Genomic DNA, 24,194 nt, shown 5'->3' with positions numbered 1-24,194 from the left:
CATATTTATAGAGAAGCTGAAAAAAAGGACATTTTTCACTCAGTAAAAGAAAATACAGTGGGTGATGTGGAATACAGTGTGTGCACACACATCTTTATAAAAGCTTTGATTCTTTTTGAGTTTTGACTCCCAAGGAACATATACATATGCATATGCATATACATATACATACACATACACATACACATGTAAAATATGTTTTTATACACACATATTATTTTTCTTTTTACGACTGTTGATATATTTTTCCTCTTTTTACCCAGGCACTCCAAGGACAATTTCTCTTTGTGAAGAAATCAGGCAGTGCTGTGAAATTACATCAGATGTAGCCTTGCTTATTTTTTCCTATTGTTGTCAACACAACATATGCAAACTCTTTTGGGCTGCCAACTCTCATCTCTTACATCAAGGAAACTGAATCATCCACCTTGGCCTAAAAAAGTTAACAGAACTTGTATAAATATATTTTGATAATGTCCTTGAGATTCCCAAAGACACAAAGAAGCAGGAACAGTACGTACATTTTTTCTTTTGCTGTTTGAAAAGCCATGCCATCAGTGACCATTTGTACTTAGGTGAAATTGCAGCACTGGATCCTATCAACACAATAAATAAATAAACAGATGATTGTGGGTGCAGTTGAACTAATGAATCCAGGTTTCCTATCAGGGTATAACTTGTAGTTCTGTTTGTTCACATCTGATAAAATGTGAACTCAGCTTTAGCTTTTCCTGTCCTTGCAAAATGCTTTTCTCCTGTGTGGATTCTCAGTTTTGCACCAAGGGATAAGCGATCTTCCCCATAGCAATGACTCTAATTCAGAAATTTCTTCTTTAAAGAATCAGATCAACTAACTCAACAAAACTTGTTCGAGTTTCTCTGTTGGATTTGACTGAGACTGGCCAAAGATTCAAAAATACTGGGGAGGAGGGAAAGGTACAGTTACATTTGCATGCATGGAGACATAAAGGCAGAGGCAGCCTCATCTCCCCAGGGAACTGTGCTAGGCAGCATATCTTTATTTCAAGCAAACAGAAAAGATCAGCGTGCAATCACCCATCTCCTTTTAACTTCAATTGATTAATTTCTCATCAGGGACACTGGACAACTGTTCAAGCCAAAAGCAGCAGAGAATACTGACAAGTCTGACAGTGAGTGCTTCCCTTTGAGGTAAGATATAACTTTATTTTTATAGCAAAATTTTCAGAAGAATTTAACCAAACTTGACAGAACAGTGATTTCTGACCGTTCTGACATCCAAACAGGATTTCTGGCAGGCTGGTTGCAAGTCTGGTCAAAGGTATTTTAAGCTTTCACAATGTTTGGTGACATATTAACAATATTTGACTTTACACCTACAAGCCAATGCTGAAGTAGTAAGTATGAACTGCTACTAGCTCATTAAGGTTTCTGTATCTGTTACAAGCAATAGATTAATCTCTTGGGGGTGGGGAAGGGAGTGGCATTTCAGAAAGAACAGCCTATCACGAAAGGAAATGGACAGAAGAATTACAACTAAAGTAAGTGATGAAAATTGTAACATACAAATGCCTTCCATACAGAAGTGAAACCTCCAGTAGATTATGTTTACCTTGTCTGGAAACAGAATGCATCAATTACTTACTATGTAAGCGCTCTCTGATCCATTGAACACAACCACTCAATAATGTGCTAACTTTTCTACTCTGACACAAAAATGTTGTCCAAGTTCAAAATTTCCCAAAAGCCCAGTAAAATTTCCCCAAATCCTGGTTTTACAAAAATAGTGCTGTAAGAAGGCTGGTGCCCTGTGCAGGTGTGTCAATGTTGCAGCACTGGTGTGCTAAGTTCATTCCTGTGCATCTGCCTGGGGCAGGGGGTGGAGGGAGGCAGGATGTTCACAAGGTCTTGCCACTCCACAAAGTGCTGGCCTTCTCGAAACTACCTGGAGTGGCCTTTCAATACTTCAAAGAGTCTACAAAAAAAGAGGGAAAGTGGATTTTTACTTGGGCAAATAATGATAGGATAAGTAGGTTTAGATTAAAAGAAGAGAGATTTAGATTAGATGTTAGGAAGCAATTCTTTACTCAGAGGGTGGTGAGAACTGGAACAGGTGCCCAGAGAAGCTGTGGATGCTCCATCCCTGGAAGTGTTCAAGGCCATGTTGGATGCAGCCTGAGCAACCTGTTCTAGTGAAAGGTGTCCCTGCCCATCACAGGGTGGTTGGAATTTGATGATCATGAACTTGCCTTCCAACCCAAACCACTCCATGCTTCTACAATTCTATGATCCTGACATATTCTGTCACATTTGGCTGAAATTAAGCTCCATGTTCAGGAGCTAGTGGGTGGAGAAAGTGTAATGTTATGGCTTGTCAGAAGTACAACACATGGACAACCTGGGGGCATAAACTTTGTGCTCTTAGGAAATAAGGCTGAAAATACACTAAAAATATTTGGGGCTAACCATTTTATAACAGATGGTTGTCTGGACTTGTTTCTTAGGACTTCAGGAACAAAGTTTTATTAACTAGAAAAATTCATATGCAAAAGAACTACTTTTCTAAAAACATTTATTTCAGTTTTTTTAGAACATATGTCAAATTTAGGCCAATTGAATTATGTCAAACCTAGGTAAATTGATGTTTAGTTCTCCAGCTTGGAAAGCTGCTGAGTTCCAGCAAGTTTCTACATATATGCAATAACTTCTTGGGACCAGACAGGTGACCTGATTTTCATGGTTGCTACATATCCAGGCAGCTGTAGATGGTAGTTCTTCTGGGCCTTTAGATTTGAAAACAGTTTCCTTGTCTAAGGCCTGCAGCCTAAGACAGTTGCTTTGGAAAATCTTCAAAAATACTTGCTTAGCTTTTTTATCCATAGTATTTTGTTTCAGCTCTGTGCTATGTTTGCTCTTCAATTAATTCTCTTTTTAAAATCTTTTCCTGTTTTAATTGGCTTATGCAAAGATTTTGGCAGAATATACTGAAAAAAAAGGAAAACAAAAATTAAAGATTTTCCAACACATTTATATTACCATTCCTGAACACTTGAAACACTATCAGCATATAGAGATTTATGTTTTCTTGTTCAATTTTAAAACACTGAGCGATTGTGTATCTTAAAACCATTACTTATAGTGAAATTTGTTAAAATAATTGAGTTTAGTGAGGTTTCCATAAAATTGAAGAGATTTCCATCCTTTGTTTAAAAATTTCAAATTACAAACACATGCACAGATTATATATACATTTTGTTGTTATTATTATATTGTAACTGGGAAACCTGCAAAATACTGAAACAGTATTCATTTCTTCATTCTAACAAATTTCTACCTTTGTCTCAGATTACAGTTTGGTCTCATAAGGGTAATTTCATCCTCAAGATCTTAATGAAAAATTATTTTAGAGTTGTAGTTGACTTAAACTAAATTCTTTGACAATAAATAGACATTAGGCTGATTTACAATTGCTAATTTGTACTAAGATTGAAAAATTTTGAGTTCTTGGTACCTGTTTTAGGTACTTTTTTTTGTTTTGAACAGCAGTCTGCTCACTTTTTAAAGGCAAATAGTATGTTTTTTTAAGAATTGAGTTCCTTTGTTTCTGATTGCTATGGTTGAGGACAATTTCAGCTGCTGAAGTGGTTCTGCTAGTGCACAGACACAGTGGTATCCATGATGGTTTCCTTAAGCCCTTATACAGAACAACACGAGTCTTATGCTTGTAAATTCTGGCAGGATGTTGTGCAGAAGCTCTCCACAAGCCTTCAAGGTCTTGCCACTCCAAGACAAATGGTCAGAGCAAGTTGTCTGTGGTGATCCTTCTCCCATCCAAGGCCAGAAACAGGAGCCAGATAATTTTGTCATAAAAGGGCAAAGGAGAGCCTTGTGAGAGTCACCAATAAAAGTGATCTCAGATGGGGCACAGCAGCAATACCTCCCACACTCTGGTAAATCCAACTTCTGCCCCTCTGCTCTGTCAAGTTTCCACCCCCATTGCTGCATCCATCTCTAGGGTCCTCAATACAAGTCATTGATATATTGGAATGAGTCCAGATGAGGAAAATCAGGTTAATCAGAGGGATGGAGCACCCCTCCTATGAAAAAATGCTGAGAGAACTGGGATTGTTCAGCCTGGAAAAGAGAAGGCTTTGTTGTGACCTAATTGTGGCCTGGGACCTGAAGGGAACTTAGAGGAAAGATGGGCCAATGCTATTTACAAGAGCGTGGAGTCACAGGACAAGGAAAAGTAGGTTCAGATTGAAAGAGAATATGTTTAGATTGGACACTAGTACAAAAATCTTTACTGTGAGGGTGGTGAGGCACTGGGACAGATTGCCCAGGGAAGCTGTGGATGCCCCGACCCTGCAAATGTTTATGGCCAAGCTGGATGGGGCTTTGAGCAACCTGTTCTAGTGGAAGGTGTCCCTGCCCACGGCAGGGGCCCTGAACTAGATGGCCATTTAAGTTCCTTCCCACCCCAAACCATTCTATCACTCTATGGTAAGTTCCTCCAGACTTTGGGCAATCCATAATGGACTTTGGTAAAATCAGCTTTGGGACCTTAGATTGCAACGAGGCTTTTGTGCCGGGTCTGCCCGTCCTCCTGGTAACTGGGCGGGGTTTCTCCGTGATTTTGCAGCTTCAGGTCTCCACCAGTGCAGTGGAAACACAATTTCTCTGTGGCCGAGAAGTAGCAAAAGACTGAACTGGTGAAATCGAGCGGCCACCAGACTGAGGACAGACACACGAACAGGTACCCTCGCTCTAGAACAGCCTACTTCCAGCCATGTCCGTGGCAGGTGCAGCCGGCGTCCCGCAGCACAACCGCAGCAGCAGCAGCAGCAGGGCCCGCCGGGACTCCCAGCGCCGCGGGGATCCCTCCTCCACCGGGCAGCGCGCGTCACCCGGGCGGCCCGGCCGGCGCTGCGGCCCAGGCCCGGCCCCCTCGATCCGGGGTATCGCCGCCCCGGGGCGGCCCCGCCGCCGCCCCCTGTGCCGCGGCGGGAGAGCTGTGGGCTCTGGGCCGGACGCTCTGCTGCTCCTGGCTTGGCCCGGCCCGGCCCGGCTCGGCCGTACGTACGTACGTAGCGGGGGTGGCGCTGGGCTCGAGGCCGGCGCTGGGCTCGAGGCCGGCGCTGCCGGGGCGGCGGGGGCCGGGGCGGCTGCGGGTGGGCAGGAAGCGAGCGCGGGGCTCCGGCAGCCCTCGGCGCGGTGGGGCTGGGGGACCGGCGTGACGCCCCTCCGGGCGGCGCTCCGGCCTGACAGCTGGGTTTCCGCCTCTCTGCGGTGGCGGAAAATCCGATTATATGAGTTTCTCGCATTAAAACAAAAAAATCCCAGGATGCCGGGACGGTTAAGAGTGAAGGCTTCGGTCCTGCCCACGTGCCAGCGCCCCTCACACCCCCAAATCCACTTTGAGTTTGTTTTTTGCTGCCTCGTATTGCAGAACCTGTAAAAAGTCTAACTTAGCGTCTGCGGTTCTTCCTGCCTTATCCTTTCGTGGTTTCAGAGCAGAGCAAGTCACTTGCGTAGAGCACTGGAAAACATCTTAAACTCTTTTATTGTTGTCTCACAATTCTAGGAGCGTGCAGAAATGTCTCCCTTCGAAAATAGAGGACTAATGCTGGGCATAATGGCAGGGACTGCTGGATTAAGCCTGGTGCTGGTTTGTTACCGCAAGATCCGAAAGCCGGGTGCAGCTGTGCGTATTCGAGGGTTCCAGGATATAGGTAACAGAATTAATTCTGTGGTTTTGCCACAGAATGAGGCTCCTAATGAGCAAGGAGCAGTAATGGTTTTACATGGAAGGCAACTGCAGATCCTAGAAAAATTGAATGGCCTGCTACTAACCGTGGACGAACTGAAGAGAGAGGTGGAATTTCTGAAAGAAGCTATTCCAAAACTTGAAGAGCTTGTTCGAAAAGAGCTTCAGGGAAGTGGTGATGTTCAGAGAGTTAGCCCATCACACAGAGCAACAAGGCGGAGAAAAGCAGAGACAGCTCCTAGAGAGACTACCAGCTCTGAGGAGGCAGAAAGTGAAGGAGGGTGAGTTAATAATAATCTGCATATTCTACTGTACACATGCAGTGCAAGTTGCATCATTACCTATATGAAACTGTAAACAGGAGCCTTTTAAAAGTTTTATATAGATTTTATACTTCTGGAAAAATAATTACAAACGTTCAGATTAACAGCTTTTAGATCAGAGAAGACTCTTGGTGACCATCTCTGAGTCTGCACGATGGCTGAAGTTGGCTTAATGCCAAGCATAATACAGATTCTTTTTTAAGAGTGTGTTTGGTAACACTAATGCAGTATTGCTACATAGCTATGCAATAAGAGGCAAAGTTCAGAATAATGGTGTAATTTTAAAAGTTCTAGTGCAAAGTGCCTTTGACAGAGTTTATTCCAACTGTACAAACGCCATGTGCTTTTCCTGATAATTGTTTTTTATCAGCCTCACAGATGAGTTATTACCGTGTTCTGCCTAGAGGCATTGCGTACTATGGAAGCTACGTCTGAGAGAACCTCTGTACAAGTGGCAATGTTTATGTATATCAGCTGTTGTATACACTCCTTGATGGCTCAGAAAGTGCCCATGAGGAATTTAGAGTACTGACTCAGTCAGGTGGAAAGTTCCTAGTTTTGATCACATCTTGTAGTCACATTATAGGTAATGGGGTCTTTTATTCTCATGAGTTGAGAAACACACTGGGAGATGATTTCTACTAGGATTCCAGGAGAGGCACTATATTTTTGTCTTGACATTAATCTCCTGTAATTACAACTTTGTTTTGGTATAATCAGATTAGATACTTAGGTGCAATTTACTAATACTATGTTTATAGCAACTGAGGTTTTTGAGCTACTTGTCAGCATGTCTTACACATCTGTGTAGGCAGCATTATGTCTGTAAATTGCCCATCTTATGTCACCTTTTCTCTTTAAAATATTTTAACTAACTGTAATATTCTGGAGACAGCTAACATGCTGCATATTAATGGAATTCTATATTTAATGGTTTCTCCACATTCATTGTCAGTTCCTGTGAGCAGAATTTCTTTCTATGTTACATCCCAGCCCACATGGTTCACAAGTCTCATATTTTGATACCATATTTTAAGACTTGTCAGTTCTATTATGAGCGAGTTCTTTATTTTAGGTATTCGAGGTTGGCATAAGTATTCAACCACAGTCCTCCTTCATCTGGTGTGGAAACATCTTGGTTCTCTTAGTTTCCCAGATGATTTCATTCATTGGTTGGTTTGCATAGGCCTTCATGTTATGAATAAAATATTCAGAGATGCAGATAAGGCAAAGGGACCAGTTTACGAATTACCAAGTCCCCAGACACAACGCAAGGGTTATTCCACATGCTTTTATAATTTATTATTTGTTGTCATTATTTATTATTTGAGCAAATCCTGTTTTCTGATCAGGAGTGATGTGTTGCTGTTTGAAAACAAGCCAAGGAAACTTGTGTGTTCAGGTTCTTGTGTGTGACGAAGAAGCTGATGCGGTGATCCAATACAAGTGATTATAGTGTGCAAGAGCATTGAGTGTGTCCTTAAGAGAGGCCTCTCTGACAAGTATTTGTGTACACTCAGAGGCAAGGAAGATAATTCAAGGTTACAGTTAGCATTAGTCATTTGGCTGTGTTCTTTCCCAATGCTGTTTTTCAATCCCTTATGAAAAAGGTGAGATTTTTTCTTATTAACACCTTGTACTTGATGTGTTTGTTTTTCATATCTTCTCTCAATTTGAGATAATTTGATTTCATTTTAGTAAATAGTAATTTTTTCTTCCTCTTGCAAATAGATTGTCAATCCTAATGTGTACAGTTGCAATATATATAGCTTTTTCCAAGGTCTCCTGTAACTTTAATGGCTGGTGCATGGCCAGGAGGGTCAATAGCAACACTTGGGTTTTTTCCAGTTACTCTACATCACTACTTCATATGTTGTAGGCATTACACCACGTGCATTGTTTTATACTCTTCTGTGGCTAATTCCACACACAATGGTGCATTCAGGTGCTTGTTTTTGCACTACAGAAAAAAAAAATTTTGCTCTTTGTTACTGATAAAACATTTTTTTCACCTTTCTGTACTCCCATCTAAAGTGCATTGTGTTTCACTGCCTCAGCAGTAATTTCATGATCTAGAAGATAGGACTTTGCTTGAGTTAAGCACTTCTGTTTTTAATTGACGAATGGGTCAATGCTGGGAATTGACAGATAAACTAATCTGAAGAGTTTTATGGATTTGTGCTGGATGACTACATTGGTTTCAGGTTTGTAAACTTCTTCCAGAAAAGCTTTTAGTACTTCCTAGTTTTTACATTAAATATTGGAAGCTGACAGTCTCTGATAAGGCCCTCACTGCTTTGATCTGCTCTGGGCATATTCTCAATGTCACTGTTGGTATTCGACACCTTGGGAAGAGAAGATTTCTCTTTTGCCTTTCAAAAATTTTGTATTTCTGTAAGTGGAGAAATATCCTGTGTGTTTTAATAAATGAGCTATATTTTTACATAATGACAGTCTGAATGAAAGGGGCACTGAATGGATGAGACATTAAATGGTAAAGAGTCTGTGGTTTCTAGTCTGTGCTTCTCTGTATTCTGTTTTTCTTTTTTAGTTTGTTTCAGTTCCAGTAATGTCCTAGTGAAAACTTCAATGTTTAACATTTGAGAATGTGTAACAAGCACTCATTTATTTACAAATACAATAAATTGTGTTTAGATGATCACCTGGAATGGAACATGTCACCGAATTCTCTTCTCTGTGATTTTCAAGTTGTTTCCTCCCTGATATGGCAGTGATGAACTCTGGACATCAGTGTCATTTTGAAACCCGTCTTCAGCTGGCCCAGCATCCAAGCTCTTCAAATTGCATTTGGCATCAGGCTCCAGAAAGATTAATTTCAGTCAATTCTTCTCTGATAGATGCTCTATTTATAATTTTTCTTTGAAATAGTTTAGTCAACAGGAAAAGAAATTTGCCCTGCCTGCTTCTGAGTATCATTTCACTTAGCATTTTCTAATTTATTTTGCTGTTCATTTATTTTAAATGCAACCTTCAGCTGGCTTAAGAATCCAGTTTGCCAAACCTTTCCTTGAAAGCCACTTATCATTACTGATAGATATGCACTTTGCTGAATCATACAGTGCAAATTTGATCCAGATCCATCTGTGACATAAAATCACCTTTCTGTGGAATTAGCCAGAGCAGATGAGAGGGTGTTTGTGTCAGCTTGTGTTTTTCTTCTAAGTTGGCAGGGAGATGACAGATGATATTTGATTTGTGTAAAAGCTGAAGTGTTGTGAGCAAATGATACCTGGTTAGACCCAGTGTCTGCCAATTTACAGACACCCCAACAGTTTCTGAACCACCCAACTGTGTTTATACCGCAGGGGTGTTTTATGCCATGTAGCTTGTTTTAATCCAGTTCTGGGTGCTGGGATTTACTGAACTGCTTAGCCACAGTGGGGTGAGTCTCCAGCACACTTTCCATTTGTCCTTTGAACTTTGAACAGTCCGTTGTGATACAACTGAGTCCTGTTGGTTGATCGTTGCTCCTCACATTCTTATCACTGTTTTTCTCTTTTATTTAAAATCTATTGGTAATAAAGGTGAAAACAAGTTGGCACTGACTCTGGACATTTTTTAAACATTGTTCCATTTTTTCAAATATTGATCAATGTGTTTGTCACTTGTAAATCACTTTTCTGTTTATCATCTGATAAAACCTCTTGCAGGAAAATGCCAGGTAAAATTGCAGCTTTCTGTTATATGGAATATTTGTAAAACAAAGAATAATGACTATTCCTTGTTTTCTGTTTATTTCTTTTTTGGAGTAGTGTTATCAGTCCTTAAAATCCTGGAGTTTTTAAACTGTTAAGAAGATTCTCCACTTCTGTTAGTGTCAGTACTGATTTCAGTGCTGTAGAATGCATAGATATACAAGACTCTTAGCTGCTTTGTTGAAGGCAGATATTGCCCAACAAGTAAATTGAAAATCATGATGTTCTGATCAGCATTTAATAGGGTCTGTTCCACATTTAAATACTTTGAGGGTTCATAAAGCAGGTAAATAGAGGAGCTAGGTGAGTTGGCAAGTACAGTGGAGATGAGAGGGAATGGGTAAGACATGACCCTGATGTCTCTGCTGTTTTGTAATTAGCTCCTTCTGGGTTCACATGGTCTGTTAGATAGTGACCTACTTCACACTTTTTCTATGAGTCTCCCAAAAAATATATTACTTACCTGATGTCATATGAATTTGATGTTTGGCCTCAGTTTGATGTTTTGTCATGACATGCTTTGTCCAGCACAAATGATGTTTTGACATGATGTTTTGTCATGACATAGTGCTGCTGGAAATCTCTGCTGGGCTTGTTTGGACTGACAGCCCAATGGGCTTGGGCATCAGCCCAACCTTGTATTTGTCACCCAGCCATTGTATTTTTGCTGGGAGAATAGCATTTTCTAATAATCTTTTTTATCTGTTATCTAACATGGGAACAGTAGTGACCACAGAAATTTTAGCAGATGTTTATACAGCAAAGGTAAAGGATACGACACCAACACTGACTTCCAAACACTGATCTACCTGATTAGGTAGCATCTGATGCAGTGCCCAAATTCCTGTAACTAAGGATATTGTCTTTACTGCATAGTTGTTGCTCTTTTATATTATCTTGTGCCCTTAGTTTAGGTTGGGAATTGCCCAGATCCTCAGTGCATTTATCTTTTATTTAGGGGTAATGGAGCATCTAAACCATGTGAGGAAAGATACTTTCCAAGCCTGCTTCACATCACAGACTTTTGTATTGGAGCTAAAAGATTGTCCCACTCCCAGGAGCTCCTTTATACATTTGATTAAGTTGGGGCTTTTACAAATGCAGCCATGATATATATCTGTGCCCACTTCAAAATAACTATGGAAGAACAATATGCTGTGTTTTTAAATATGCTTCAGAAAATTAAAATAAATGTTCAGTGACTGAATATAGTCTCTGCAAGATACAGCATATGATGTGTCGTCAACTTCAGCATTATCAAGCTTTTGTAAAAAAATCTGTAAAAACATATGAAGTTTCCCATCTCTGTTCTGCTCAATTCAGTTTGAACATGTACACATGGTCTGTGTATAATTGTTTTATCCAAATGTATTTTTGACTCCTCTTTCTGGTGTCACTGGGTTAATTTTGCAGCAAAACTGTTGTGCCACATCTAGCACTTCTGCAGCTTCATAAGCATTTGTTCATTTACAGGCTGGAAGTGTATCTGCTCTGATACACTCATCTGTTCTTCTGAAAGCAACATACTTAAAACAGACTATTTGAAAGCCATGATTAATAACCTTCATTTTGACTGCTAGCATTCTGTCCTGGTTATATTTCTGAAAAAATAAATAGATTTTTTTAATATTCTGACTGTTATGGTCTATTTCAATTATTCAGTTACTTGATGTGTATAGTACATTCCATGCTTTTCATACTTGTTGTTACCATTTAGAGAATCTCTGAACCTGGCAGCTGGTAGGTTTACATTATTACTTCTCCCCAGAGCAATATTTTCAAAAGTGGAAATGCAGAAGATGAGGGTTCTCTGTCCATCTTTAGATGGCTGCTTTTTAAAATACAAAAGGCTGCTTTTTAAAAACAATGCTATCAGCTGCTCGTCTTTGAAATTGGAGCACCCTAATATATTCTCAGCACTTTGGACAGTAAGGCCACCTGCTTATCTCTGTGTGATATTTATGCTTTTGCAAATATTTCTTTGTCCTTGACTGCCTTGAACACTAAGCATCACAAATCAATATAAGCTTTTTTTCCAGTTTCAGATACTCTGAACTTCAGAATGCTCAGGAGAAATAAGGAATTTATAACAATGGTGTTATTTTTATTGGCTTGTATTTAGATCTTAAAAGTGTTTAAGAAAATATTGTATAAATGATTGTTATAGCACTTATATTTTGGTTAGTAAGCTCGTTCCTTGTTCAAAAAATAGGGAAATCAAGGTAAAGAGTTGAAGAGGCCTATTCAGGGTTACAGAGCATGTCTTAAGACACATTAATGATTTCAAGTGTTCTGCATTTGAAACACAAGGCTACATGTGTTTCTAATATGTATCTGCATTTTTTTAATGGAGTATTAGGCAGCAGTACAATTACTTACCTGTTATGTTTGGAATATGACTGTGCTATCCCTTTGAAGATAAAGGTTTTGTAATAATAACAATAAGCTTGATATCCTTAATAAAAAATCCTTTAAAGTTGGACAACCAGGATAAATTGTGCTCTGAAACTCTTGCTCTTTATTTAACAATGCCCTTTTTTTTGTTTAAGAAAAAAATGGTTGTTTTTTTCTGTGATTTTAGTTACCTTACCGCCCATACTGATTCTGAAGGAGAGTCTGAGGAAGAAAAGAGATGGACGAAATCACCTGATGCCGTGGTGGAATCAGAAAAAGATGAAGACTTACATAATTTTTTACAGCAGGTGGACAATTTGCACAAGGGTTCAGAGGCTGATAAAAAGGAGGGCTTCAGACTGCTGCTTGAGAACGATGACAAGGTAGTGTGGGTAAACTTAACATTATGTTGCTATTAACTTATACTTTACTCTGCTTTTGAGAACTAAATACAAGCTTTAAAATCCACATAGAAAGGGACTATGAAATTTCAAGCCTATTTTTAAAATACAGTAAAAAAGCAGTATTGCAGAGTGGTGTCAATATTCATGTTGTGTGGACATAGGAGTTCTTCTATTTTATATCCCTTTCTGATTCAATAACATTGAAGCTTTGTTTGACATAGGAGTTCTTCCATGAAAGAAAGATCATGGGCTTTTTTCAATGTAAAATATGCTTACTTCTGCTGGTTTTGGAATAGTCTGTGTGAGAAAGCCCTGTAAAATTAAGTCATAAACCAGACCTATTGTTCTGAAACTGTAAGCATTTCATCTGCTCATACCTTTCTAATACCATTCATGTGAATTTTTCCTTTGTCATTACTGGGCCCATATATAACTCCAGATAAAATTAAAAGGTGGTTTGATGTGCAGTTCTCAATTCAGTGTACCATTTTATTCTGGTTTGGCAAGCATTAGTTCTGACTGTATTTTCATCTGAATATTGGAATACCAAGAAAGGTAAATGGGATATTGTGAGTGAATGTGGTGCTTATGACTTCCCTAAAGAAAATACACATCACTTTGTTCAGGGATTTGTTGTGTTTTGCTGGATTACCTTGTAAATGTTTATACTGAAAGAAGTTTAAACTGATTTAAAAATAAAACCTCTTTAGACAGTCTAGGGTATTTCCAAAAGCTGTATTCTCTTTTCTCCATGGAAGATTGGTCAATTGGTTCTCACATGAAACTAAAAGTAGTATGTAGAAGAATGGAAAATTAACAAAAAAATTATGCCATCTTCTGATTATTTGCTTTCAGCATGTTATTAATTTTAAGCATTGTGGAAGTAAACGGTTTAAATCACATTCTGATCAGTTTAATTATGTAGCTGTCCTCTGCTTTCAGTATGAAAACTGTGTGGACTTTCTTTGGAGGCTTGCACGTGCTTATGGAGATCTGTTTGAGATGACTACTGATGCTGAGGAGAAGAGGAAATATGTAACTGATGGTAAGAGGAAAAATGTTTATGAAGAATGCCATATGAATGTAGTGAAACATGCTTTGAACTTTGGTTAATATTTCCAATGTAAGGAATTTGCAATCCAATAGATGGGAGCATTTGTACTGTAATGATAATGTTTTGTACAGTAAACCACCACAGTTTGCAACTTCAGTTCACTCTTTCCTCAATGAGAGATCCAAAATTAGTGGCAGAGAAGTATAATGGGTCATAATTGGTGGCTGTTGTCTCTGCAGATGGCTGTAAAATCCTATATTTTGTTGAGAAACACATGGATACAGAAAGTGAAAACTCCCAGATGTTTTTAGCACAGTTTCTTAATTACATCTTTGGGAGAGCAAGAGGAATAAATAAATGCTGAGGCTGGGTCAAGGTTTGTTTTTCTGCTTTCCAGTGGTCAGGGAGCACTCCTTCATATCAGCAGTCTCTTTTGTGGTGATGAAACTCTGTGAATCTGGAGGAACAAGATTTTACAAGATTTTAATTTTCTCCATCATAGCACTTTTTTTGGTTGCTTTTAAAATCATTGCCCGGTGTTTCACTGTCTGGATGGATATTGGCTAGAGGAGCAGTTTGTTTGCCTTTTTATTTTGGGCCTTCTTTTTATTACATGAAAACCTACATTTTCTCGATATTGTGTCACTCTCCTCCAGTCAAGGCACTGTTTTTAAAATAATCTTTTTTGCCTTTATCTCAGAATATTTCTCTCTTTCTTTTGTCTCTCCATTTCCCCTTCTTTTTTTGCTGCACCGAATTGGGTTTTGTAAGTGTAACCCAAGTTTGGGTTGTTTTGTCTTTTGTGACACCTCTCATTGACTTTTTGTTGTGTTGGCAGTGCCAGTGTCACTGACAAAGCAGTTTCAGCTGCACTTTGCCATCCTTAAAGGCAGTGTGATGCCTTCATGCTGTTGTAACATATTCCACAGTCACCCTCAGTTTGTTCAACATCCTTCCTTTTTCCAATCCTTTTGTCATCTAAATACTCCTGAAGACTTGCAGTGTCTTAGCAACTTAATTGATACTGTCTTTGCTTTCTTTAGTAGCAACTTGGCTTTGTACATAAATCCTACAGTGGGGATTATGACACAAAGTAAATGAAAACAGTAAAATTCTGTTGCTCAATCTTTTACTTTTACCAGTGACTGGACTTGAAGCTGTCCAGGACTGTGGGGGACAATAAAGAGTTTTTTTCAAATGTATTAATGGCAATAGTCAGTGTAAAAATGACATCAGCCCATTACAGGATGAGGGTGGTTGCGTCACAAACAGGGACATGGACAAGGCAGAGATGTTTAATGTGTTCTTTGCCTCTGTCTTCAACACGGGTAATGGAGCAAGGGATTTATCAGTGCCCTGAGCTGGAGTACCATGGCTGCAAGAATGATCAATTCCCAGTCAACCTGGAAATTGTGTATGATCTGCTGCTTCAGCTGGATTCCTAAAAATGTGGGGCCTGATGAGATTCATCCATCAATCCTCAAAGAACTAGTTGGTGTCATCTCAAAACCTCTCCTGATAATTTTTGAGCAGTCTTGGGAATCTGGAGAGGTCCAGCTGACTGGAATTTGGCTGACATTGTCCTGATTTTCAAAAAGGGCAAGAAGGAGGACCCTGGCAACTATAGGTCTGTCAGTCTTACTTCAGTGCCTGGTGAAGTTATGGAGCAGATTATTCTGGGAGGTACAGAAAAACATCTGGAGGACAATGCAGCCATTGGTCACAGCCAGCACAGCTTCATGAAAGGAAAGTCCTGCCTATCAAACCTGATTTCCTTTTCTGACAAGGTATCCCACCTAGCTGATCAAGGGAAACCAGTTGATATCATATTTTTGAATATCAGTAAAGCTTTGGATACTGTCTCTCACAGGATCTTTCTGGACAAAATGTCCAGCACACAGCTGGATAAACACATCATGGGATGGGTGAGCAGCTGGCTCACGGGCCAGGCACAAAGGGTTACAGTGAATGGGGTGACATCAGAGTGGGGACCTGGCACTAGGGGGGTTCCACAGGGCTCCATTCTCGGCCCTGTGCTCTTCAACATCTTCATAAATGACTTGGACACAGGACTGGAAGGGATACAGAGCGAGTTCACAGAGGATACAGAACTGGGAGGAGCTGTTGAGTACCTTGAGGGCAGAGAGAACCTCAACAAACCAGAGAGCTGGGCAATCACCAATGGTATGAAGTCAGCAAGGGAAAGTGTTGGATTCTGTACCTGGGATGGAACAGCCCTGGATGTACAGACAGGCTGGGGAATGAGATGCTGGGAAGCAGCCCCATGGATCCTGGTCACTGGCAAGTTGAACCCGAGCCAGCAGAGCCCTGGCAGCCAGGAGGGCCAGCCCTGTCCTGGGGGCATCAGGCACAGCATCACCAGCAGGGCAAGGGAGGGGATTGTGCTGCTCTGCTCTGAGCTGGGGCAGCCTCACCTCCAGTGCTGGGGGCAGTGTTGGGGGACACAATGTAAAAATGACACTGAACTGTTGGGGAGCATCCAAAGGAGGGCCATGAGGGCGGTGAAGGACCTTGTTGGGAAGCCACATGAGGAGCAGCTGAGGTCACTTGGTCTGTTCAGTTTGGAGAAGAGGAGACTGAGGGGAAACCTTGTTGCAGCTACAACTTCCTCATGAGGGGAAGAGGAGGGGCAGACACTGATCTCTGTGGTGCCAGTGACAGCACCCAAGGGAATGGACTGAAGTTGTGGCAGGGAGGTTTAGGATGGATGTGAAGAAAAGGGTATTCACCGGAATATGGTTGGGCACTGGAGCAGCTCCCCAGGGAAGTAGTCAAACACAGCCTGACAGAGTTCAAGAAGCATTTGGACAATGCTGTCAGGCACATGGTGTGACTTTTGGGGTGGTCCTGTGCAAGCCAGGAATTGGATTCAATGATCTTTGTAGGTCCTTTCCAAACTCAGCAGATTCTGTGATTCTGTAACTGCATGTAACCTCAGCTGATGAATGAAAGCAAAAGACAGGGAGAGATATAGAATGATGGGATGAAAGGGAGTCTTAGATGTTGAGTAACCAGCCTAGTTTGGCTCATTCTCATGAAGTGGGGGTGGTGGCAGCCTTTTTCATCTCAGTTTTTGGAAGTGCTGCAGAGGGCTTGAGACTGCAGGAGAGCTGGCAGTAGTTTCATGGTTATTTTTCATTCCACTGGGTAGGAGGACTGTGTATGCTATTCTTTGTTTTTATGAAGTTAACTTACAATACAGAAATGTCAGTGCAGCTTAATTGGTTGCAGCTGAGACTCTGCAAACATCAAGCATCTCATCTGAACTTCTTACTGGGGATGTGGGTTTGATCAAATCACCTACTGTCATCTTTATTCAGTTAAAAGTGGAACTTAAGGGAAGGCTTTGTGCCAGAAAGGAACTTCAGCTAGTTTATTCCTGTACCAAGGCATTGAAATGGCTTTGCTGGTTCTTCTGACAGGTACTTGTCTGACCTGCTTTTTAGGCTCTTCAGTCTTTCAGACATGATGGCCTCCTTTGGCAGTCCAGTCCAATCCTTCCCTGATTTAACTGCATCTGAACTGGATTTTAAAGGAAAATACTAAAATTGCATGTATAGTTTATATATACTTATATGTAAGTGTATGACTATGTAAATGAAGTAAAGCCAGGATGTTACATTGTTCATCTAAATGTTTCTAAGAACAGGAAGCAATTTCTTTGCTGCTAGAGTAAATCAGATTGCTTTGTTCTTGGGAATCACCTAAAATGTGGAAGAGTACAATAAATCCTTTTGTATATTGTACTCCATTTACAGGAAAGATTAAAGCTGAAAAAGCTATTCAGCTGGATGCTGGGAGTGCTGAGAGTCACCAGTGGTAAGTTTGACAAAGTTTTTACAAACTTGTGTACATTCATTAAGTTCAAGGAAAAAACCCAGCCTGACATCAGTTTCATAAATTAGTCATTAATATTTTTTCATAGTTTTATGAAATTCAGTTATTACCAGTTGCTACTAAAAATGACATTGAAATATTCTGTGAAGCATTTACTATAGCATGTGAAACAACTCAATAACCATACTTCAATAAGTCCCAAGAAATGGACATAACAGTATTTGCTTAAGCCACTGTTTTGTTGCTCAGAGAAGCCATAGTTTTCCATTTGCCTTCCCTTTCAACAATTCACAAAATAATGTCATTTGACCTTGCATGGTCCTTTCCTTTTCTTATAATAGTCTAAATTGTGATAATTAAAAATAGGCGTAGAGGACTATGGAAATTTGAATTAACTTCTCAATTTTTGTTTTATCGTACAGTTTTTCTCCAAGCGTGACTCTTAATTTAGTTTTGTAGACCTTGCCAGAACTAACAAACTCTGCAAATATAAATATTTTTTTATCAAATCAACATTATCGGGTAAAAGATAATTCTGCTGGGTTCTAGCTGATAGTTCCTCACCTTAGTATTTTATTAGTAAATTTTACTAAGCTCCTGATTTCTTTTCTAATATTATTAGCTTTTCATCTCAGTTTTGGTTTCTACATTTTTTGTTAATTTTGTCTTTGCACTTGTGGGATGGGATTTCACCAAACTTCTTCATATCTAAAACAAATACTTTTACCCCAGGCTCCTTTCACAATCTAAAGGAATCAGCCACTTCTGGAGTGCACTTCACTGGAGTCAGTTTTGCTCATTTAGTCTTGCATGAGGGTGAGATGAATTTCTCCTGGGGCTCAGTTGACAACATCTCCATTGCCAACAAAGGGAGCACATGTCAGCTATCTCAGGTTTAGATACTTGATTAGTCACAGACATTGTAATTTAATTAGGTAATTCTCTGTCTTGCTTTCTCTCTTTCTGAAAGCAATTTAAAGCCATTTCTGCTCTTTGCTTCACAACAGCCATGGCCACTTCCTCAGGGTAATGCTGGTGTACCCCTCTCAGCTAGAACTCTGTGTATAAACAACCACAAAATCACATTCAAGTATGAATCCTGCCCCTCCCTTCCTCCTCAGCCCACAAGACTGACATATCCTAGTATAAATGCAGCTTCACTGGCAGAAACTATCCTGATAAACCCTTACATATTGTGCAGGGAGATGTAGGTGGTCTGCTGGACTTCACATGAGAGATCCTGTCCTGGCAGGAACATCTAGCAGGGGAAGAATTATGAGTGTAAGGAGATGTGTTCCAGAGGTTAGCTCAGAAAGCCAAATTGAGAGGTTTAAGAGGAAAATCTTACATTTTTTAAGCTACTGCTTCTTGTAACAGGCAATGGATTTTTGTATGGTTTGGAGTTTTCATCCTTCATGTATCTGAGTTGCAAGTGAACATGAGGTTTTTATCAGTTATTGTTCAACTGATGTCTTTCTAGAGGTATAGATAGACATTATAGATTGAAATAGTTCACTATTTTTTTTTCTGAATATATTATTGGCTTGTCTTTATTTACTGACATCTTTCTGACTTACTGCATGATTTTTAAAGTGTGATGTAAGTGTAATGGTTGTGCCAATCTAACCGAGGCTCTAAAAGCTGGGCAGAATGGACTTCCATGCTCCAGAGAGACTTTGGTATATTTTTGTTTAGCATAACAATAGTTGTTCCATCTGTGGTCCCAATAGATACTTTTGTGCTGTGCTGCTACTTAACCAATTGGACTTGTTTTGTAACTTATTTTTAAAACTTGTTTTATTCTATTTTATTTTTTATAAAGTGTTTTACACACATTTAATTGATTTCATATTTATTTCTGACTATTTCTGAGGTTTGAGGCCATTTAGGTTTGTAAATGCATCCCCTCATGGAATAACATTTTATTTCAAAAGTGGTTTTTGTTGTATGGGCTTTTTAAAATCATTAACTTAATTAATGAAATTACTGGAAGATAATGGACCCAGCACTAAACTTTGGGTGACACCAGTAGGGATGCTCAGGTTCACATGAACCTGATTCTGCAACCATCTCTACAGGTGATTTAATCTAAATATTTCCACAGTTATGTTTTGAGGAACATCAGGTAGGACAAAGTCAAAGGCCACATAAACAAGCTGTGTCTCATTTGTTGCATTCCTGTTACCCGGCTTTTTTATCTTGCCAGAATTCTTCTTTTATCCTGTTTTTTCACAGAAATCTTGTGTTAACTGTTTTGTATGCTTATGCACTTCCAGAATAATTTATCCTATGTTGTCTTCATGCTAGCTGGTTTGCCTGTAACACTTCTCCTTCTTCCTGGTTTGCCTTTTTGCTTGCTGTTGGGGCTTTCTGCATTACTTACAAGACTTCTGTAGTCAGCTCTGTGCCAGATCTATATTGTTTGAGTCTGGCCTAATGCACATTTTTCCAGTTTATCTAAACATTATTTCACATATTAATCCCCATGAACAGGAAATAAGACTTCAGGGAATCTTCTCTGTAAAAACTGTTCTCTCAAAGTTGTAAACAAACAGAATTTTACCTGAGGTTATAAATAGAAAAGACTGTGTGTAAACAGATAACGATGCCATACAATTAAGTTATGAATAAATAATACGTGAAAGTAATATGAAATCCGTAGTTAATAAGAATATTTATAATAGAGAAAAGAAGTGAAAATAAAAAAGTAGAGCAAATATTTGTACAAAAAGGTGCTAGGATCACTAGTGGGTGGTCAGGATCAGAGTTGAAAGGCAGTGCCCAGCTCCAGATGGACACGTGGATGTTCTGTCTCTGTCATATGTGCCTGCATGTGAGCAAGGGCCTGATCCTGCACTTGGGGAGAGGGAGAGTTCAAAGGCAGCATGTGCCATTTGATGCGCCAGGATATTTGCATGGCATGACAGATATCCACATTTGGGGTCCCTACACTTCCAGGCCATAATCCAGAAGTGGTGAGAAATCCTAGGGCATCTCCAGTGGCAGTAGGCATCTGTATCTGGGCAGGGGGCCTGTGAATTGAACAGGGTCTCTGCTGGCTGCAACAGAGAGAAATGAGAACTCAGCATGAGTGTAAGGTCACTGTGAAAACAATGCTGTCTCAGACCAAAATCTTTCCTTTTCATCTCACTGCCAACATAACATTTTCTAAGGCTGTACAAGGTAAATAATCCTAGCCTGTGTAAGATGAGCCCATCTGTTTGTTGCATGTAAGGCTATGTCAGTCTGTATCAGCTATTGAAAACCAAGCTGGTTTTCTGACCTTGACTGAAGAAAGTTTAGAAAGTTTTTCTTGATTTCTTACTAATTTCTGAGGGGGTTTGATATTTCCAATCAGCACAACTGAGTTTTCACTCATGTTGGGTATAGCTGCTATCTATGTTGTCCACTCATACATTATTTCTAGTGTTCTCTTAAACTGTTTAATATATTATGGCTTACTAAGTGAGTGAGGATTAAATGATAGCCTATTCTTTTCCTGGTCCTGTACCTTGCTCTCTACTTACAGTTAACCCTTGTGGAGCAGGGGGGATATAAGTGAGGAAGAAATTGAATTCAGCCTCGTTGGTTTCATCTTTTGCCATTATTTCCCCATTTCTAAATGTTCTGCACTTTCATTTCTGTTTTTTTTTCCTTCTGGTGTATTTATAGAACCTCTTCTTATTGTCTTACCAATATCCCTAGCTTAGATGTGGACTCTTGTTTTTATTTTTACAGTAAATTTCTTTTGGGTTTTAAGTTAATTGGGAATTCCTCAATGGAGCTGAATTGATCTAAAAATATTCCCTGCTGTGACTAAAGGGTCATTTGGAGTTGGGCTGTTGAGTATTGTCTCTTACCAAATCTTCTATAGAGCTTTTCCTAATACTTAGAAATATTAGGAAAAGGCATTTTTTTAACAATTCCTTTTTTTTCCATTAAAAATATGCACTCTGCCTGTCATGCAGTGGTTAGGTCTACAGACCCATTTGGAAGTTTGTTTTGAAAGCTTATCCCTGCTGCTTGAGAGTTCTATATACCAAAATAAACAGGTTCTTTTGACACACATAATTTTCCTAGTGTAGACAGAGTTACATAAGAAAAAGCATCCCTTTTCCAGAGCAGGTATTTTTTTTCTATTTTGTGGAATTGCTATAAGGTGTCTGTAAGACAGAACACATTTTTTGTGTCCACCAGTGGATTTTAGTGGAATGGTTCCATGAGCAAACTTGCTAACGTAGGCTTAGAGTTCAGCTGTATTGCCTTACTTTTGATATTTACTTCAGTTAGGAACAAAAAGATGCCATATATCTTCTTAGTGTATCACCTATATTTTTCTGTAAAATTGTATGATAAAATGATCAACTCTCCAACTGTTGAACTTACTGATTAGAATACTAACAATATTCAGCCTCAAATTAAATTTGAGGAAACATGCAGGACAAAGAAAGCAAAATATCTTGAAGTAGTCAGTTGGTTTTGGTAATGAACTGCAGCTGCAAATAATTGTCATATCTGAATCCAGATTTTTGAAAATGTGATAATACTTAATCTTGTAGTTGCCAATGAGATCAAAAACCTTCAGACTTTTTGAATGTTGACCTCTAAATAACTGAAGTAAATGGCAACACTGGAAAGGAAAAAAAGAGCTTTAATAATTGTATGAACACCCTAAAGAAAGACAGAGTAAATAATCTAAGTGATTTGTGGCTTTGTTCAGCCAGTGTCAATTTTTCCAGTTGTGGAGGAACTCGCATGCAAAAGTTATCATCAGCCATTGCAGGTCCTCTTATTTTTTCCAAGCCTCAAACAAATTCATTTTGTGGGTGAGTGATTCCCAAAGGACAGCTGTGAATACTTGCAGCTCATCTTGGATCATGGAGCATCTTTATCACCCAGATTTTAATTAGAAGTGCTATGTGAACATACAGTTGCTTTGTAGTTGTGCTGCTTTACAACTTCACAGTTACAGAAAACAACATGTAGATGCATAAGAACAGTGCTTTTATTTAAAACTAAACTATCACTTTTAAATTCTTTTGGAAAACCAGTGATTTTTTTATATTTGTGGGAGGTTTGTTGCTGATTTACTTCAGGAGTTTGGGAAAGAAGTCTGGAAGTTGTGCAGATCCTCACACTTCCTTTTTTGTTGAGGAGAACCTATTACAGGCCTTGCAAAGAACAAAAAGGTTACTGTTATGGCAAATTTTCAGGAAAGTTGCTTAAAGAGATCATTCTTTGCATTGAGCTTTGGTTTGTTTGCTACAAACAAACTTGGTGCTGCTTTTGAGTTTGTGTTACTCTCTAGAAGTCACCCATTGGTGGGAGTCATACAGCACATCTCATTTAGGCGCAAGTGAAGTTAGCAAGTGAAAACCCAGTGGCTGTAAATGAGGACCCCTTATGAACACACCTCCCCCCAAGAGTTTTCTCTGTCGTGTGTTTGAGTGTTCATCAGAAGCACAGATATTTTCACAAGGCCTGGGTGTTCCGTGGAAGTGAGCTCCAGAGCTTAGGGACAGTCTCTCACTGGCAGGCAGCACTACAGAAGAGTAGTGCAGGTTGTTTCCATCATTGTCATTTGGGTATTTTGGTGATTTTACACAAACTTCCCACAAAAAAGTGAACATTCCATCTCAGTAATAGAATTCTAACAGATAATTTGTCATGTTTGTAAGGTGTAATGGCATAAAAGTAATTTTCCAGTGAAACAAAACTTTTCAGAATTTTGGAATATGTTGTAGGATATGGTCATACTACCAAGAGCTTTTAAAATTAAGTTCTCAACTGTTTCTAACTAAATGCTTGTTACCTGCTGCCCTTAATTATCCCTTATTTAAACTTAGATGAGGCAGATAACTTGCAAGTGTCAAGCATCTGTTTCTATCATGCAGTCAGATTTTTCAGGAATTGATAGTTTGTATGGAAATACAAGGTTTCCAGCTCTTAGTTGTTTGCCCTGTATTTGATTCATGGAAAGACCAAAGAAATTTTACAGCAATCTTTGTTCTTAATTACATGTAATCTTAGTCAGGAATCTTTGAACTATGTAATTTATTTTTTTTTTTAATAATTGAAAATTTCAAATTCAGAAGCCATTTCTCAAAAGCTCTAAGTTGTCCTGAAGTAAGTGGATCAGTGAAACACTGCAGCATACTCATGCAAGTGCAAAGGAGGAAGGTTTGACATGTGAAAAAGATCTGTTTACTACAAGCTTTTTGCCAGAATGGTCACAGAGGAAATAATTCTGACAACATAATGATGCCTATTACATTTCTATCAAGGAGAAGTGTTGTGTTACTGTCTCTGAAAGCTATTGTTTCACTCTGTTTCTACACTTGTGAAGACTATCCTGCTAATTTCTTCAAGATTGTATTTCCATCTGTAACAACTGTGTATTATAAAAATAAAAGTTAAATTTCTCGAAACAGGAATTTAGCACAGTTGTGGGTTTCACAGCCTAAGGAATGCTGAACATGGCATCCACATGTTCTACTAGTGAACTTTTGTGAATACACATTAACAGCAGCATTTTCCTTTGATTTGGTATACTGCATGTGTTGCAGTAAATAAATCCAGAATTCTTAATGCCCTTACCTTTGAGGTTTTTTAAACTGAAGTAGAGGTTTGTTTCTTGTGTTTTTTCAAGTGTTACCTACACAAGTGTGTGCTACATCTGATGTTTCCCTGGAGCTCAGC

The 24,194-nt window shown here is 39.3% G+C and overlaps 1 protein-coding gene across 5 annotated transcripts in view; it reads left to right on the top strand.

The window, feature by feature from the left end:
• The first annotated feature begins 1,120 nt into the window (after positions 1-1,120).
• RMDN2 (regulator of microtubule dynamics 2) overlaps positions 1,121-24,194 on the top strand; it is a 50,409-nt gene continuing 27,335 nt past the window's right edge. Inside the window, exons 1-6 of one of the 5 annotated variants that reach the window (XM_014266692.3) lie at positions 1,121-1,170; positions 4,622-4,735; positions 5,564-6,027; positions 12,367-12,562; positions 13,526-13,628; positions 17,417-17,477. In XM_014266692.3, the coding sequence (XP_014122167.1) occupies positions 5,576-6,027; positions 12,367-12,562; positions 13,526-13,628; positions 17,417-17,477 (812 nt within the window). In that variant the 5' untranslated portion in view covers positions 1,121-1,170; positions 4,622-4,735; positions 5,564-5,575. The other 4 variants (XM_074537309.1, XM_005486520.3, XM_026793084.2 and 1 more) reach the window with 4 other exon arrangements.

This window comes from Zonotrichia albicollis, chromosome 3 (assembly GCF_047830755.1).
Source record: "Zonotrichia albicollis isolate bZonAlb1 chromosome 3, bZonAlb1.hap1, whole genome shotgun sequence".
Lineage (NCBI taxonomy): Eukaryota > Metazoa > Chordata > Aves > Passeriformes > Passerellidae > Zonotrichia > Zonotrichia albicollis.
Note: the sequence above shows the minus strand (reverse complement) of the source record. Positions and strands in the feature narration are given on the sequence as shown.